Source organism: Pelophylax lessonae, assembly GCF_965119305.1.
Source record: "Pelophylax lessonae genome assembly, chromosome: 1".
Taxonomy (NCBI): domain Eukaryota; kingdom Metazoa; phylum Chordata; class Amphibia; order Anura; family Ranidae; genus Pelophylax; species Pelophylax lessonae.
In genome coordinates this window covers 53,550,178-53,569,474 of record NC_138768.1, presented here as the reverse complement: position 1 = coordinate 53,569,474, position 19,297 = coordinate 53,550,178, and the positions used below count along the sequence as shown (strand labels likewise).

The window sequence follows — 19,297 nt, the reverse complement described above, 5'->3', positions numbered from 1 at the left end:
TCTCCCCCTCCCACTCCTTATGATAACAGCTGAGCGGCTGCTAAGGCGCATCACTTGTTATCACTAGAAAGCCGACCGCCGGCTCAAAGAAAAAATGGTACCGGGGTGATGCCTCTAGCAGCAGGCATCACCCGGTACAACCACTTCTTCAAACCAACGTACAGGTACATCGGTTTGTGGGAAGTGAATAAACATGTCTTGTGTTACATGCTGTTGTTTACATGATCAATGTTAACCTTTATAATAAAGACTTGTGTCGGTTCACATTGGTGCGATGCGGGAACCCTGCCAATCCACTGCGGGTTCCCGCATCGCACCCGACTTGCAGGCAGTTCACACTGCCATTAGCGAACTGGTGGGAGTGTCAACACAAAGTTAATGACACCCCCAGATTAGTTTGCATATCGCAGTGTGAACACCCATGCGATCCAATTCTGGTGCAGACCAAAAAAAGGAGGCCTGTGTGACTTTTTTTTTTTTTTACATGTACCGCTGTGGAACCATGATGGGAACTTGTTACTTATTTTTTTGTATTTTTTGAGCTCAGGGGATCTGACCATTCCATGGACCTTTGGTTCAATTAATTATTTTCATTTTTTCATATAGACTATTATTTAACATTTTGTCTTTGATATGCAACTGCTGGGTTTGGTAGTTAGGAAGAATGGGGTACAGCTTGTTCTGGAGAATTCTCCAGTCTTGATTGCTTTGGTGCTGGGTGGATTGGGCCCTGTGATCAAGGGCTTGCTTTGCAGCCCGGGGCACATTCCTCCTAGCACCTTTTGAAGATATTTGTTTTATGTTATGTTTATTGGTCCCATTACAGTTGAGTCTGACCGAGGCCCGCCTCGGATATTTTCCATGCATAGATGGATATACTCCCTTTTATTATATACCTTGCAATTTGATGATGACAGGATGGGATCTGTATTTCAGACCCCATCGCTTCACTGCAATGCTTGCATTCCAGCCACCATGACATCATTACCAGTGGTATCATGGAATGTTAGAGGTTTGAATGACCCGCTTAAACTCACAATAGTTTCCTCTGTGCTCCGGAGGCATCTACCGGCCATATGTTCACTACAAGAGACTCATCTAACTGTGGACTCTCAGTCTTGCTTTCACTTTGCATGGGTAGGGTGGGAATATCACTCTACACATACCTCCTATTCTAGGGGGGGTCAATGTGTTGATCCACAGATCCCTGGATTATCAGGAACACCACTCTAAGGTGGATGGGGAAGGGAGATATGTTGTTTTATATTGTAAACTATACAGTACACTGTGCATTGCATATTGGCTTTCATCTATGTGCCACCACCTTTCTATAGTGGAATCCTTCTGGAACTGGTGGCATATTTGATGAAACATCCTGAAGTCCCGTTGTGTATAATTGGGGACTTTAAATGTGTATGTGACAACAATTTAGATAGACACTCTGTGGCGGCGGGGGCGGGGGCACGGGCCGTACGATCCTGGCTAAAATTGCTGAGGAGATGGGATGGGTAGATCCTTGGCGACTTCGGTATCCGACTGAAAAGGCGTTTTCATGCTTTTCCAAAACTCATATGTCGTTTTTCCTGTATTGACCTGTGCCTTTAATCCACGGATGCGCTCAGATATGTCTACAATATCAGATATGGACTGAGGAGTGTCAGATCACTCCCCACTCATCTTGTACTTAGAGGTGCGACCTAGTGCCACTTTGCGGAGGGCACAATGGAAACTGAATGCTCTTTGGCTAAATCTGTTCCCGTCCCATGATAAAGTGAGAACTAAGCTTCAGCAGTACTGGCAAGTGAATATAGGAGAGGGTGATTTGGGTATTAGGTGGGAGGCCTTTAAGGCGTATATGAGGGGCCTATTTATAACTGAGGTTTAGTCCATTAATCGAAATACAGCTGCACAGGGGGTTCAGGCTGAGCAATTAGTTGGTCGCCTGGAAGCTCGGTTTATTGCTGACCCCTCGGAGATCAATTGTGATAGCTGGGTAGCGGTGCAGGAGGCTCTCCTGCGTATTAACACTGCTGGGGCTGAAAGGAAGCAATTTTTTTAATCGGCAGGCTTTCTACAAGGAAGGGGAGTGTACAGGCCGCCTTTTAGCTAAAATTGCCCATTCAAATCAGTCCTCTCCCCCTATAGGTGCTCTAAAGGGGAGCGGGGAGGGTGGTCAGCACCCCGGATGCCGTTATGCAAGTTCTAGTATCATACTATTCTACATTGTATCAGTCAAGACAGGCCCACTCGGAGATGGACCTGCTGGAATATGTGGAGGCTATTCCATTGGTGTCCCTCTCTGAGTTGGAGAGGGAACTTTTAGATGCCCCCTTGACTCTAGAGGAGATGCAACATGCCACCTTTATTTCCTAACACTAAGGCCCCGGGTGAGGATGGAATCCCGATTGAAGTTTATAAGATATATTCAGAGGAGACGTTATCACATCTCCTGGAGGTTTTTCAGGAGGCGAAACAGACCATGCGAGTTCCCGAGATCACTAAACAGGCCATTCTGCGGGCACTGTTTTAAGCCTGGAAGTTGATCTTGAGACACTGGATCTCTCCAAACCCTCCGACGGTCAAGGAATGGATTACTCAAGTGGGGGAAACGATAAGGTTGGAGAAGTACATTCATCAACATAGGGGAAATCTGGGCAAATTTGACAAGCTGTGGGCCCCCTGGCTAGCTATGCCGGGGTTGGCACCGATGGACCTGGTATTAGAAAGGCTGCTGGTGGGCAAATGTAGGAGAAAACCTAAGTGAAAGAGGATGTTGATAACCAGTATGGTGGATAAGGACTGGTGGGTCTCGACACTGCGGGTTGTTATTTGATGCGGCAAAAAAATATAAAAAAAAAAAATGGGAGAGGTACTAATTATTGGTATTATGTATAATTGCTGATTGGGTGTTGGAGGGGAATTGACATCTGTATAATTTGTAAGCAATGAGGGGGTGAACCGGTCTTGGACTCTGTTACTGTTATGTTTTTATGTGAATGTTTAATAAAGACTTTCTTGATTAAAAAAAAAAAAAAAGTTAGATTCAGTGTGTAAATTGCTCGTGAAAATCTTATCATCTTGTATATCATAATGTATTCGATATCACAGAGCCTTTCTCACTATTGTTTTCCATGTCTTATTTCAGGCTTGCTTTATTCTTCTAGAAAATGTCAGCTATGATAGGTCTTGCTGTCTCACCCGAGGTAACACTTGCAGATGAGCCAGTGAAGATGCAAGCTTGGGGTCTCCAACCACAAGAGTTAATCACACTAAGAGCATGGCTGAAAGACGAAAAGGGGACAATCTTTTACTCTCAAGCATTCTACGTGGCCAATGAAAAGGGGGAGATAGATCTAGACCATACACCGGCCACTGGTGGAGACTTCCAAGGAGTTCATCCAATGGGACTCTTCTGGGCTCTGAAGCCAGTTACTCCATTTGTAAGGTTGTTAAAACGTGACGTAATGGGAAGTCCTTTCTATGTTCACCTGGAGCTCTACCGTCTCTTGGAAATGAGTCCATATCCAAAAAATATTCCTATCATTAGTAAGATTATACAAAGATGGTACGTCAGTCCTCATGTCCAAAGAGAGCAGATCAGGGAAGGACGCGTCCGGGGTGCTCTTTTTCTTCCTCCAGGTATGAAAGAAACAAGACTATCTAATAGTCTTGAAATGGTATCACCGTTCTAGTTATCCTGATTTGTTGTTGTTCTACCAGCCCTATGGAAAAAATTCATACATAGAGTTTATATTATCATAATTCCAGTATGAATTGATAAACTGCATTCTCATGCAAACTGTTGGATTTTTAGCCAATTGTTAATGCTCCCATAAGATAACACCAGTGGTGGGATTCAGCCGGTTCGCACCGGTTCCATAGAACCGGTTACAAAATTTCTGCAAGTTCGCAGAACCGGCTGTTCCCTCTAAGCTGCGCGCCTGCGCGGATGTGCAGTACAATTGAAGGTCCCGCGCAGCCGCAGACGTGGCGGCCGGGGAGCAGAGCAGTGCGCCCCCAGCCCGCCCATTCTGTGACAATAGCGAATGAAAATTCGCTATTGCCACACGGATCCTCCTCCTGGCCAATCAGGGAGCGGGTCCTCCTGCTTCCTGATTGGCCGAAAAGGCAAACCCCGTGCCATTGGCCGAGGAGGCGGGAGGACTGAGGAGACGCAGGGAGCCGAGGACTGAAGAGAAGCTGCCATGAACGTCCGTGAGGTAAGTGCACGGGTCTCGCGGGGGGAACGCTGGCACACCGCAATGATCGGGGGCAATGCTGTGGCACTCTGCAATGATTGGGGGCAATGCTGTGGGCACTCTGCAATAATTGGGGGCAATGCTGTGGCACTCTGCAATGATTGGTGGCAATGCTGTGGCACTCTGCAATGATTGGGGGCAATGCTGTGGGCACTCTACAATGATTGGGGGCAATGCTGTGGGCACTCTGCAATGATTGGGGGCAATGCTGTGGCACTCTGCAATGATTGGGGGCAATGCTGTGGTCACTGTGCATTGAAAGGGGGGCACGCTGGTCACTGTGCATTGAAAGGGGGGCACGCTGGTCACTGTGCATTAAAGGGGGGCACGCAGCGCTGGTCACTGTGCATTGAAAGGGGGGCATGCTGGGCACTGTGCATTGAAAGCTGCTTGGCAGTGGTCTTGTAGCCCATTCCAGCCTTGGGTAGGTCTACAATGTTGTCCCTGACATCCTTGGACAGCTCTTTGGTCTTGGCCATGGTGGAGAGATTGGAATCTGATTGCTTCTGTGGGCAGGTGTCTTTTATACAGGTAACAAGCTGAGATTAGGAACACTGCCTTTAGGAGCTTCTAATCTCAGTTTGTTACCTGTATAGAAGACACCTGAGAGCCAGAAATCTTTCTAATTGATAGGGGATCAAATACTTATTTCACTCATTAAAATGCAAATCAATGTATAACTTTTTTTGAAATGCGTTTTTATGGATATTTTTGTTATTCTGTCTCTCACTGTTAAAATAAACATACCATTAAAATTATAGACTGATCATGTCTTTGTCAGTGGGCAAATGAACAAAATCAGCAGGGGATCAAATACTTTTTTCACTCACTGTACATTAAAAAGCAAGTCCAAATAAGTATGTCCAAATAAGTATGACTATCTGTTAGAAACTATACCATGATCTGGATAAATGAGAACCTTCACAAGTATCTTAATTTACAGGAGATGGACCTTTCCCTGGAGTCATTGATGTATATGGTAGAATTGGTGGTCTAATGGAGTCTAGAAGCAGCCTTCTGGCCAGCCGAGGGTTTGCTACTCTTGCCTTGGCCTATTATGCCTATGAAGATCTGCCAAGCCAGTTCGAAAACATGGATCTAGAATACTTTGAAGAAGCTGTTCAGTTGCTGTGTAATCATCCGAAAGTAAGTTATAATGATAAACATCGGTCTCTTTTTTGTATTGTTCTTTTTCTAGCTTAAAAAGCAAGTTGACTATGAAAATTATTTTGCACATGGGCAACACAAGCCAGGTTCCTGTTATCTAAAGGATGCTAAAGAGCAGATATTTAGTGCAGAGATGGTGCACAGCTTTAGAGTTTGATGTGATCTGCTGTGCACCTTAATCCTGGAAGAAGACACTTTCTGAAGATACCATGCTTGAAGACATAACAAGGCTGCGCCAACAGGGAGCATTGCAGGGGGGAACCACAGCCAGGAAAAAAACTCTCTCTGTGCAATGTAAGTGGGTGATAATCGGCTGTTCATCAAATGAGCTCATGCATTTATTTTTAGTTCCATTTTAATCTACTACTGCTATATGCACACTCTTTATGAGAGATGCAACACATTTTTTAATAACTTTTAGCATACTTCATATTAACCCCTCCCCATAGGTAGTGGAGAGAAGGTCATTTTACTAGAAACTGTACCAAGTGGCAATATGCGGGAGTTATTTTTGTAAGAGATCCAAAATGTACCAATATGCATAGGCGTTAAAGCATCATAAACCTAATCCTTTGAAAAATGAAAAAACATAACCCTTCAAGAAGAACTGAACTCTGCTGCAGTAGTAGGTAATGAGCGTAGGGATCAGTAGTATGTAGTACGCAGTGCAGAGGTTAGTAGCATGTAATGCAGAATTCAGATGTCAGTAGTCAGTAATGCAGAGTTCAGAGGTCATTAGTATATAAAGCAGAGTGAAAGGGTCAGTATTCTGTAATGAACAGTGCAAAGGTCAGTAGTATGTAATGCAAAGTGTAGGGGTCATTAGTAAGTAATAAACAGTGACTCCTGATGACGTCAGATGTACACTGACGAAACTCGTCGGGTACCGTGATACGCCGTTACGCCACATCCGGTCTGTGACACGCATTTGGAATGCGGAACAGCGTAATGATCCTTTGGCCGGCTATCCACAACTTTTAATGTAAGTTATTTCTTTTGAATAAAACATTATTATAATACTGCACCATCAGCCTCCTTACCTCTAATTTATATATTCTGGGAGTTCAAACACCTGCCTATGAACGAGCAAACCCCAGAGGAGAGCCCTAAAGGCTTTTGCACCCTTGAAACCGCACTCTCTACTGAGGGAACCACAGCTGGACACCTTAGCGGGAGACCCACGAGCGGACCCCAGAAGAGACCCCCTAAAGGCTATCTGTACCCCTGAAAACTGCGCTCTTTACTGAGGGAACTACAGCGGGACACCCTAGCGAGATCTTACTGTTGCTTGAACCCAAGGGGTCATCTGGTAAGTGGGCTGTGCATGCGGTGGAGGAGGAAGGAATAGCACAATCCCACTGAATTTCTCACTAAGTGAATGTTGTTCTGCTGCCACCTATGTATCACATAAATCAAGCACAAAAAGCACTTTGTAGCAAATTGGACACTTTTGCAATATATTATTATTTACAGTCCCTTTTCACTTACACTATCACTTATAGATGATTTAAATATTTATTGGTTATATTTATTGGTAATGTATTTATATATTTTTATGTATTGATTTCATTTTTATACACATTGGAGATACTTATATGAATTTCTCATTTATTTATTTATTTATGATTGGAGATACATAGTCAGTTATATTTATATACCATCATGTATTAATTTAATTAATTTATTTATACAAGTATTGAAGCACTGTCCTCCCCATATTTACTACAAGTAATGTACAGTGCAGAGGTCAGTGGTATGTAATACACGGTGCAGGGGTCAGAAATAAGTAATGCAGAATACAACGGTCAGTAGTAGGTAACACAGGGTTCAGAGATCAGTAGTATGTATTGCAGAATACAAGGGTCAGTAGTAAGCAATTCAGGGGTCAGTAGTGTGATCTACAAAGTGCAGGAGTTAGTAGTTACTAACACCATCTCATAAGAACAAAATTCCCCCTTCCAGTACACACTTCAACAACCTAAGATAAAAACATTAACATCATACATACTCCATTTCCCCTGTAAAATGAACTCCTCAAAAGTCAGATGCAATCGCATCTGGTAGAGCAAGGGAAGTCATCCAAGGTCTCCCCTTGGCTGTGTCATATGACACATCAAAGGTAAGAAGGAGTTTAGGACTTCTCTCAGGTCTACAGGGCCTATTGCTGCTCTATTCCCAGGTCTGAGAGGGGATAGGCAGGGTCAGGAGCCAACCTGCATGGAGAGGTCATGGTAAACCTGTCACTTTGTCGCAAAATCGATGAGTAGATTGTAATATACCTATTGCCAACCCCTCCTTGAAACACCCCTACTTTAACTTCAATTCCAGGCCCATAACCTAAATACTAAGAAAACCCCTAAAGCCAAAAGCTTACACTATTGGGTGCAGAAACTCACATTCCTTAGCTGGAATCTCCATGGACCAAGCTCTTTGCACTAAACAATATTGATCTGAAAATATGTTTAATTCTTTTTTAATAATTCCAGGTATTAAGATACAAAAAGAATAATGTCCATGATGGACCAAGGGACAAACATATCTATATAAGGCAAACCTATGCATTTCCCTGCATATAAGTGATATTACGTTTAACGTATAACTATTACGTTTTGGCAAAGCATGACAAAGGAAGAGGAAGGACAGCAATCATTTCAGTAGCTAACAAAATACATAGGGGGTATGGTAATACGTATGAGTTTAACAGACATAAAAAAATAGAGTTCCCATATATAATACAGAGGAGGTAGAGTCTTCATATGTGGATGCCCAGTCGTAAAATCACCTCTACAACCAGGATGCTATCACTAAAGAATGGCCCCAAAAATGGGACAACCCAAGGAGAAAAGAAAATCAAATGAGCGAGAGAGAAAAAGAAGAAAAAGCAAAGGAAGAGAAAAAACAGAAGGGGGGGGGGGGGGTAAGAGAAGAGGAAGGATAAAGAGAGGGGGAAAATTGCCAATGAATGGTAGTAGAAGGGCACGTTCTTATAACAGGATCCTGGAAGTAGGTACGCATTCAAAACATGGAAGAAGTAAAGGAAGCAAAATTGGAAGAATAAACCAATAATAGTCAAAACTGTCTACATGAGGCTGTGAGATTCAGATTTGTTCTCATCCCTGGCAATAATGCATTCTATATATTCAATATTGTTCATTTCACAAGCCTATGCAGCCAAAGATGGTGGTTCAGGCAGACACCAAAATTTGGCGATGCCAGATCAAGCTGCTGTCAGGAAGTGTCTAATCAGACTGTTCTTAATTTGTTTGCAGGATCCTGGCAGCATAGAGAGTATTGTGATTTGGGGTTGATTTGGGTATTTATTGCCCACCAAGGGATCGTATAATTACAGAATTTTATCCCAAAAAGGGACAATGCCCGGATGAGTACCTCAGATATGGAGCATTGTGCCAGTAGCCTGCAAACAATGCCAACATACATCGGGGACAGAAGGGTAAATTTTGTAAAGGGTGGGGGGGCAGTGACACCAGCTAGAAATAATCCGATTTTGTGTCATTTGGCATAAGATAAGACTAAAAGTTTTTATAATAATGATATATTTTGTCCCACTTCAGTTCATCTGCAGTATATTCACCCAGGTAGCAAGGATAACTTGCCACAAATTTGTGGCAGTGTTGAATTTTAAGTCTGTTTACCTTGCTGCACATTTTCACTGTCAAGTTGTACACTTGCAGAACACTTAAAGCACAAGTTCTAGTTGACTCCAATTTGTAGCAAATATATGCGTGCCAAGTCTCAAAGTAGCAGTAGCAAGTAGCAAGAGCAAAGTTGCAGTGATGAGTCTACAGCAAGAGCTCTGCAAGTCTACAGCATAAAAATTCAGTCACCGTGACCCCTGTGGTGGAATGACTATTACACAACATAACTGAACCAGAACCTGCAGCAGACTTGCAGAATGTTTGCAAAGAAAGTTGATCTGGAGTAATGCAATGCGAACTTGCTGCAATTGTGCAACAAGCTTGTGAAGCCTGGCAAGTCTAGCAATAGCTTAGCAAGTCATTTTCAAGCTTGCAGCACAATCGCTTGCTTTCTGGGCAGTTCCTGTTCCCACTTGGAAAAAAGACTCCTGTAACAAAATTTGGTATATCTGAGAAAGCGGACAAAGAGGTCTAATAGACCTGGATAGTAATCACTCAAAATCTGTGGGTAATCTCATCAGTCGGTCAGAAGAGGGGTAGTGTCTAAGGTTCCAACTGCCTATATTCAAGCCAAACCTTTTGGAGGATGGATTGTCTAATTCTTGTTTTTTTGTTACGCCACACAAAGGAACAGATAGCTTTATTGACAAGAGGGCACTGGGATGTCCTGAAGAGTATCTAATAGTTTCGGTAAGATATCCATTTTTACAGAATTCATACGGCAAAACCATGAAATGTGTCGTTTATCATAGCATTTAAGGCAGACGTGAACAGTGTGTAATAAAGGAGTATACAGTAATTAAGATCAGCCAGAGTAGATAATGTTGCCGGGATATGGACACAAGATATTTAGTGACCTTCGGATGCCATTTAAAAGCAAAATTGGTTTGGAGTCTAGTTGCAGTAGCCTGGGGTAAATACACATATATATATATAGGGCCTCAGTCTTATCATAGTTTACGTTAAAGTTGCTTACCAACCCAAATTCTCAAAATGCTCTAATGATGATAGGAAGGGAGAGATGTGAGGGGTAGTAACATTTAATACGAGATCGTTCATGTAAAGCGAAAGCTTATATTGGTTTTGTGCTATCTGGATAACCAGGATATCAGAGTCTTGTTGCAAGGCTATGGCAAGGTGTTCCATAAATAGTGCATATATAGTAAGGGGGAGAGAGGGTACCCTTGTCTAGTGCCATTACAGATCCAGATAGGCCATTATAACAGATTCTCGTGGGCAACTGTAGAGGGCCAATATTTTGTGAAATAGGTTCGGGATAAGACCTATCTGTCTTAGCATGTGTTCAAGGAATGTCCAATGAACCCGGTCAAATACCTTCTCAGCTTCCACAGAGATCAGACAACAAGCCTGAGTTAGGGACTAGGGATTTTAGGAAAAGACTGCACTTTTTGTTGAACTGTCGTGTTTATCTATTCTCCAGTAAAGCTCTTAAAACTTTGCCTTTTCTTGGTCTGAAGTTACTTAAGGGGTGTCATGGAAGTAACCGGCACATCTAGTCTACAGCTTGGACCACTAAGCACATTAGGGTATGAAGATAACGGTGCAAGAGTTAATACAGTGGGAAAAAACAAGTGGTTACCAAGGGTAATGAAGGTCTGTCTAGCAGCCGGTTGTAAGCATATACATGTGGCAGGTGGGCTAGCTTCTAACAGGAGGAGTTGTTGTGGGCACTCTCTTCATTAACCAGTCCAATTCCCACAGCAATGAGAGCAGATCTGCACTGTAGAGGTCCCCAACCTGTACACAGGTATAGAGGAGGAAGAGTTAAGTGAAGTGCACACATGGAGTCAGAGCTAGGTGCACGGCGGGGCTCCACACCATTACTGGGAATGAGCAGTGAAACGCTAGACAGGTGGAGACGGCAAGGGCTTTGCATGTTCCTTCTAATTGCACAAGTGACCATGGTGATGTATATTACAACATGAGAGTTTAAGTTTAGTTGTCTGTTCCAGTAAAGGTACTTCATGTGTAAGATATAACCCTAACCAAAGTGCCTAGCATAGCCCACAAGAACCCACCCCAGGGTAGGCCTCTCGTGTAACCCTCGCTTGGCACCCAACAAGGAGGGAAACACAGAGGACGTGACGACTAAACCATCACCCTATCCTGCTCACATCGGAGCTTCTGACCCTTTTAGTTTTGGTATGGAAGTAAGACCATTTCTTGTGTGTAAGGCTCTGGCCAACATCCTCCCTAGTTTGTTAGCGTCAACATTAAACATTTTCTGCATTTTATCCTTGATTGAGTCAGTTCAAGTCTAAAAGTCATAAAAGTTGTAGTCTTGCATCCAGAAGTTGAAGTAACGAAGCCGGAAATGAGTTAAGCTTGTGGGATTTTTCTAGTTGGAATATGCAAAGTGCCAAGTCTTTTATTTGGGCTGCTTGGTCCTTATAAAGTTTTGAGCCATGTTTAATAAAAACTCCTCGCACAAGACATTTCTATGCCTCCCACTGGATAGAAGCAGGGGTCCCATGGTTCTGATGATCCAAAATGAAATTAGCTATAGTAGATCTAACATCAGCCATGCAGATATCATCATGGAGTAAAGAGTCATTCAATCTACACTTCCACTCTTGAGAGGAGAGATTTAGTAGGGATTGGGAAGGTGACAGATATACCGAAGCATGATTTGACCAGAGAATATTCCTAATTCTACTCTACGGGTGGAGAGTCAAGGCAAAATGACTGACAAGGAAAAAGTCAGTTTGGGAATATGAATTGTGAGCAGCGGAGTAAAATGAGTAATCTCGGTCTGTAGAATGAGAAAGTTGCCAGACATCCATTGGATTGTTTTGTAGTAGGAATTTTTTCAGCCTAATAAAGTTTTGAATAGGAAACTTCTAGAGAACTTCTATCCACTGATGTATCTAGCATGGGCTTAAGGACACAGTTAAAATCCCCCACGAGAAGAATCTCTCCTTTAGCAAATTCTAACAATGTGTGAAGATATCCTAGGGTCTGATTTATTTGATCCAGGTTGGGTATATACATAGTGGTCAATGTATATGTCTTACCACAAATGATGAGTTTTGAGAAAAAGGATTTACCCTCAGGGTCCGCAGATACATTCAGGAGGCCATAAGTAACAGAATTATGAAATGCAATTGCAACCCCTCTAGATTTCGAATGGGCGTAGATACTGTGGTACCAAGTCACGTATTATCTGTTCCATAGGGTAGGAATCCTATCAAAAATTCATTTCTTGAAAAAATGCAATGCTAACCTTGGACTTGTGAAAGTTAAGCATGATCTGTAATCTCTTTACTGGTTCATTTAGGCCCCGGGCGCTGAAGGAGCAGAGCCTAAGTGATGAGGCCTTCCAGGATCCCGTCATGGTGGCCTAAAAATAAAAAGAAGAGTTTAAGCAATGGATAAACATCCGATCTACGTGAACAGCAGAGACAGAGAGCAAGATGACCTCCGGGGCAATAGGGGATAAGGGGGACAAGGGGAAAAAGTTCTCGTATAGCGATATTCACAAGCATTTCCTGCATACTTCTGTCTCATAACATAGAAATCTGTGAGACATAGCCATACAATGTGCCTGACAAAAAAAATAAAGGGTATAAGCTATATGAACATATGGCAGGCCAAGAAGTGGCCTTAAAGACTCCCAAGCTACACTGCTTTGGACTCATATAAGTCCAGAAGAAAGGGCCCCACACTTAGCAGAACTCAGAAGTCACTGGAAAAGATAAGGGTCCTGCGCAACACTTGACACAACAGCCTCCAATACGTGGCAGGAGGCAGGGCCAATGAACACCAGAAGGCACAACATGGTCGTGACCCTTGCGGACACGAAGATGCACAATGGTTTGAAATTATAATACTTATTTGGGCTGTGGAAGAATACTGATCCATCTGGTGGAAACCCACACAAACACCGGATGGACATACAAATTCCATACATAAGGTATTTTTAGTGGAGGATCAACACACGGTCCTAGAATTGCAAGATAAGAATGCTAACTACTTAGTTATTTTGGATGCAATTAATCGGGGGGTGTGTGATCCCTGCGCTGTCTGAGATGGCTAGTTATTTTGACTTCTAAAAGAAGACTCATCAGTTACAGATTTCCTACCTCTTATCCTAATCTCTTCCTTCCTATCTTAGGTTTTTGGAGATGGGATTGGAATCATTTTTCTAAGCAAAGGATCAGAGCTAGCCTTGGCAATAGGATCTTATTTGACCCAAGTGGCTGCTACCATTTGTATCTATGGAATCAATGCAAAAAAACATTTTAGGGAGGTGTAATATATCTTGCATACTTCATATCAACCCCTCCCCATAGGTAGTGGAGAAAAGGTTCTTTTGATAGAAACCTTACCAAAGGGAATATACAGGAGTTATTTTTAAATGCACCCAAAATGTTATGAATATGCATAGGTGTGAAAGCATCCTAACCCCTCGAAAATGTAAAAAATATAACACTTAAAGAGGAAGTGAACACTAGAAGCTGCAGTATTAGAGCGTGGGGATCAGAAGTATGCAGTGCACAGTGCAGAGGTCAGGAGTAAGTAATTTAGAATTCAGATGTCAGGAGTCAGTACAAGCATACCCTGCTTTACGTACCCTCAATTTACGTACACTCGCGAGTACGGACACATTGGTATCTATGGGAAATCTTGGTCAGCTTGGCATGGCACTACTCATGGTTTTTAACATTGGCGTCTATGGGAAATATTGGTCAGCTTGACATGGCACTGCTCCCTGTCTTTAACCACTTAAGGACCGGAAGGTTTTACCCCCTTATTAATGACCAGGCCATTTTTTGCGATACGGCACTGCGTTCCTTTAACTAACAATTGCACAGTCTTTTGACGCTGTACCCAAATAAAAGGGATGTCCTTGTTGTTTTTTTTTTTTTTTTTTCCCCACAAATAGAGCTTTCTTTTGGTGGTATTTTATCACCTCGGTTTTTATTTTTTGCGCTTTAAACAAAAAAAGATCAATGATTCAGAAAAAAAAACCCAATATTTTTTACTTTCTGCTATAAAACATTCCCAATAAAAAAAATGTAAAAATAAAATGTTTTCATCAATCTAATATGTATTCTGCTACATATTTTTGGTAAAAAAAATCCCAATAAGTGTATATTGATTGGTTTGCGAAAAAGTTATCGTGTCTACAAACTAGGGGAAAGATATTTATGTCATTTTTTTATTCATTTATTTTTTACTTGTAATGGCGGAGATCAGCAAATTTTAGCGGGACTGCGACATTGCAGCGGACGGATCGGACACATAACTGACACTTTTGAGAGGACCAGTGACATCACTGCAGTAATCAGTGCTAAAAATTTGCACTGTTACTGTACTAATGACATTGGCAGGGAAGGGGTTAAACCAGGGGCGATCAAAGGGTTAAATGTATGCCTAGGAGGTGCTTTCTAATTGTGTGAGGGATGGACTCATTCAATGAACACAGAGACCTGTGTTCCAAAATGAGAGGAACACAGGATCCCTGTGTTCATCACTGACAGAACAGCGGTCTGCTGTGTTTACTTTGGCACACTGACGTTCTGACTTCATGGGGAGCAATCGCGGTAGCCCAATGGACATAGCATCCGCCAGACCCTCTGATTGGCTTCCCCCAGTGGCCAATCAGCATGTACGCGTGCCCCTACTAGCTGTCTCACAAAGTGACGTACAGGTACATAATTTCACGGGACAGAGCCAACCTGCCACAGTAAAACTACGGCGGCTGGTCGGCAGGTGGTTAACATTGGCATCTTTGGGAAATCTTTGTCAGCTTTACATGGCATGGCTCCACAACCATAAGTGACAGGGACACCAAACCTAGGGAGCACCAAGAGGGGACCCAGGACTACAACATATCTGATTTTGGAGTCAGCCAGCTTGCCTAGGCAATCTATTATGTTGTAGTCCTGGGTCCCCTTACTGTGCTTCCCATGTTTGGTGTCCTTGTCACTTATGCTGTGGGAGCAGTGCCTTGTCAAGCTGACCAAGATTTCCCATAGTGCTAGTGTATTTACATGCATTGAGAAGTGAAAAAAGGTATTGCTTCACTTACATTTTCGTTCACATTTTTGATTTATATACATGCTCTGGTCCCATTGTGTACTTAAAAGTGGGGTATGCCTATATTACAGAGTTCAGAGGTCATTAGTATATAAAGCAGAATGCAAAGGGTCAGTATTATGTAACACATAGCTCCCAACTGTCCCTGATTTTGGGGGACTATCCCTAATTTGTAACAAAGTCCCTCTTCCCTTCTCATTTGTCCCTCATTTTGGTCTGATCTATATAGTTGTATATTAAATGCAGTATTGATCTTTCAGAAAGTGTTTCCCAGTGCTAAACCATTCATCCATTTTTTTAAATTGCTGCATTTGTAACTTTCAAAAGCCAGTATAAAGGGATAGTAGTGGTAAGCACTAGCACTTGTGGATTTAACTAATAATTTTTGGGGGATAATTTTCCTTTAAGGGAGCATGGCAGGGGGGTGTCCTATGCCAACATACTTTTGCTAATAGGTGTCTCCTATTACATATATATCGTTCCCAACTCAGAAACAGAGTGTAGAGGTCAGTAGTAAGTAGAGAGCGACCGATTATCGGCAAAGCCGATATATCGAGGGCCGATATGAACGTTCCCCGATATATCGGAATCGGCCTTTGGATTTACCAATATTGACGATATTTAGGGAAAGTGCTTGTACCGGAGAGATGCCTGCAGCTAGAGGCATCACCCTGGTACCGGTGTCCATAGCCAACGGTCGGCTGACTTGTGATGACAACCGATGCGGCTGAGAAGCCGCTCGGCTGTCATTACAAGGATCGGAAGGGGAAATTCCCCCTCCCGAGGCTCGCCCGGGTCTCCTGTCCTACCGGGAGACCCGGGAATCCTACCTCCACCACTGCCATCTGACCGCGTCTCCATTTTTTTTTTTAATTTGGCGCCGCCGAGTACCCGGGTACTTCCGGGTACTGGCGGTGCCAAATTCAAAAAACTTACAGCATTCAAAACAGCCAAACTTGGCGTTTTGAATGCTTTTAAGTGCAGAGGAAGGGTTTGGGGTCTTTTAGACCCTCAGATCCCTCCACCACAGTACCTGTAGACATAAAAAAAAAAAATGTCCGAAAATATCGGCCGATACCGATATCCGATGACCAAAATATCGGTATCGGCGATAAAAAAAAGATATCGGTCGATCACTAGTAGTAAGTAATGCGCAGTGCAGGGGTCAGTAGTAGGTAACACAAAGTTCAGAGACTAGTAGAACGTATTGCAGAATGCAGCTGTCAGGAGTATGTAATGCAGTGTTCAGAAATCAGGAATAATGCAGTAAGTGCAGGGGTCAGCAGTAAGTAACACAGGGTTCAGAGATTGGTAGTATGTACAGTAAAACCTTGGATTGAGAATAACTTGGTTTGAGAGAGTTTTGCAAGACAAGTGTAGCACTGCCCCCTTGGGAGCTGCTGAGAACAGATTCCCCTGGGTAACCCTTAGCAACAACTTCTAAATTCTTAGCACTTTAAGTCCTTGGCTTAAACAGTCCAGGGGATTTGGTTTTTTGTATTTGCTAAAATCACCCACATCTTAAATTCTCCCTCCCCACCTGTAAAATGAACTCCTCAAAAATCAGATGTAAGGATATCTGGCAGAGCAAGGGAGGTTATCCCAGGACTTCCATTGGCTCTGCAATGCTTATTGCTGCTCTATTCCCAGGTCTGAGAGGGGATAGGTAGGGTTCAGGAGTTAACCTGCTTGCATGAAGGGGTTGCGATAAACCTGTCACATTGTCCCGATGAATGAGTAGATCGCAATCTACCTGTTGTCGACCCCACCTTGAAACATTTACCCCCATGTTAACGTTTACCTTCCGCTTCTGAGCCACAACCTCAACACTATGAGAACCCCTAAAGCCAAAAGCTTATCCTATTGGGTGCAGAAACTCACATTCCTTAGCTTAGATCTCCATGGGGCAAGCTCTTTGCAATAAACAATATTGGTTTGAAATTATAATACCTATTTCGGCTGTGGGCAAAACCTGAACCCACACAAATACAGTGTGGATATATATATATATATATATACGTAGAAATTTTGACTTCTAAAAAGTATGACTTCTAAAAATAGACTTATCAGTTACAGATTTCTTACTTTTTATCTTAATCTCTTCCTTCCTATCTTAGGTTTTTGGAGCTGGGATTGGATTAATATCTCTAAGCAAAGGGTCAGAGCTAGCCTTAGCAATGGGATCTTATTTGCCCCAAGTGGCTGTTACCATTTGTATCAATGGAACCAATGCAATCAATGAACACGCTCTCAGCTACCGAGATGTCATCCTTCCTGGAATTCCCTTTCAAATGGAAAGAGTACTGACCACGGACACAGGAGTCATTCTTTCTGGTATGTTTGGAGATCCAAGAAAGCCTGAACACCAGCATTCCATAATTCCAGTGGAGAGAGCCCTAGGTCCCATCTTCTTTTTCGTGGGAGAAAATGACCTGATAAGTAATAGCTTATTTTTTGCCAAGGAGGTATTATCCAGAGCACACAAATATGGCAAGCAGGACATCTATTTAATGAGTTATCCCGGAGCTGGCCACCTTCTAGAGCCACCCGGTTCCCCTTATAGCTCTGTTTCCCACACTGCTTTTACTTCACTTCCACTTAGGTGGGGTGGGGAGCTTGTGTCTCACTGCCAAGCCCAGGAAAGTATATGGAAAGATATACTGGACATCCTGCATAAAAATATATCATGTTCAAGGCAGAGTAAGTTATGAAAAAAAAAAAAGCTTTTCTAATCTACTACTCCCTTTTGAGAATTTATAGCAAATGGGTCAGCCAGGCAAATAGAAAAACATAGGGAACATCTTTGACATACAGTATATATAACGATATCAATATATGAGGCCCTTTGATATTTCATCAGGCTTTCAAATAATTTTGTACTGATTTTCAACTTGCCCAACTACCATAATCATTTTCTCTTTTAGATATGCTGAAATTATAAGTATTGTCTGCTAATCATACCCATGTACGAGTATCATAGCAGATGGATAACCAAATATGAAGTTGAGGATTCTTAACCTCTTCTGGACCGTCCACCTGCAATGCACTGCTGTGATTGTACACAGCGGGAGTCTGTCAGCAAGTCCTGGCCAATGATTCATGGGCCGGAGTTGCTGATCGGCTATGTCCAATCACAGCCCAGACAATCAACACAGGGCTCTGTACAGAGGGAACAATCTCTCTGTTTCTTATCCCTGCAAAGCAGGGGTAAGTAACAAGGAGATATTTAGTAAAAAGCAACACAAAGCACACACATTACACATTGTTAGGCACACATTTAATCTCTTGATTGCCCTAGATGTAAACCCCTTCCCAGCCAGTCATAGTACAGTGACAGTGTATAGTATTATCACTGATCATTGGAATAAACCACCCATAATGTCAGTGATAGTCAATTCACCCCAGCGTCAGCTAGTGAGAGATTGCCTGACACACTATTGTGCTCCCGCTATAAGTTTCTGATCACTGCCATTAGTAGTATAAAAAAAAATATTAATAAAAATGTCAGTATATATATATATATATGTATATATATATATATATATATATATATATATATATATATATATATATATATATATAATACTTTGGAGATGCTATAACTTTTATGCAAACCAATCAATATATACTTATTGGGACTTGTTTTACCAAAGACCTGAATAATACATTTTGGCTAAAGTTTATGAAGACATTTTTTTAAATTGGATATTTTCTATAAGCAGAAAGTAAAACATTTTTTTTCTTTTTTTTTTTTTTTTACAAAATTCTAGATTTTTTTCTTTTTTATAACTCAAAAAATAAAAAACCCAGTGGTGATCAAATACTGCTAAATGAAAGTTCTATTTGTTAGAAAAAAATATATAAATTTTGTTTGAGTACATTGTAGCATGACCGCTCAATCACCAGTTAAAGTAGCACAGTGCTAAATAGTAAAAAATGGCCAGATCATGAAGGGGGCAAAACCTTCCGGAGATCAAGTGAGTAAAGTGATGCAATATCTTTATTCTCCAAAAATAACCCATACACATCCACTACATAATGGTCCTGTGCTCTTTTTTTAATTAAATAATTTCCTACTCTTGTAGCGCTACTCCCGCTGGTAATTTCGGTCCCCCCCCCCCACTCAGCTTGCACAGCCAGGCATATGGCATT

The 19,297-nt window shown here is 42.2% G+C and overlaps 1 protein-coding gene across 1 annotated transcript; it reads left to right on the top strand.

The window, feature by feature from the left end:
• Positions 1 to 3,176: 3,176 nt before the first annotated feature.
• LOC309568941 (acyl-coenzyme A amino acid N-acyltransferase 2-like) lies at positions 3,177 to 18,086 on the top strand (the record flags this gene model as incomplete). The annotated part of the gene is made up of 5 exons (XM_082274707.1): positions 3,177 to 3,639; positions 5,203 to 5,405; positions 5,458 to 5,577; positions 17,263 to 17,479; positions 18,070 to 18,086. The coding sequence occupies 5 exons, from the start codon at positions 3,177 to 3,179 to the stop codon at positions 18,084 to 18,086; spliced, it is 1,020 nt and encodes a 339-aa protein (XP_082130833.1).
• Positions 18,087 to 19,297: the final 1,211 nt, after the last annotated feature.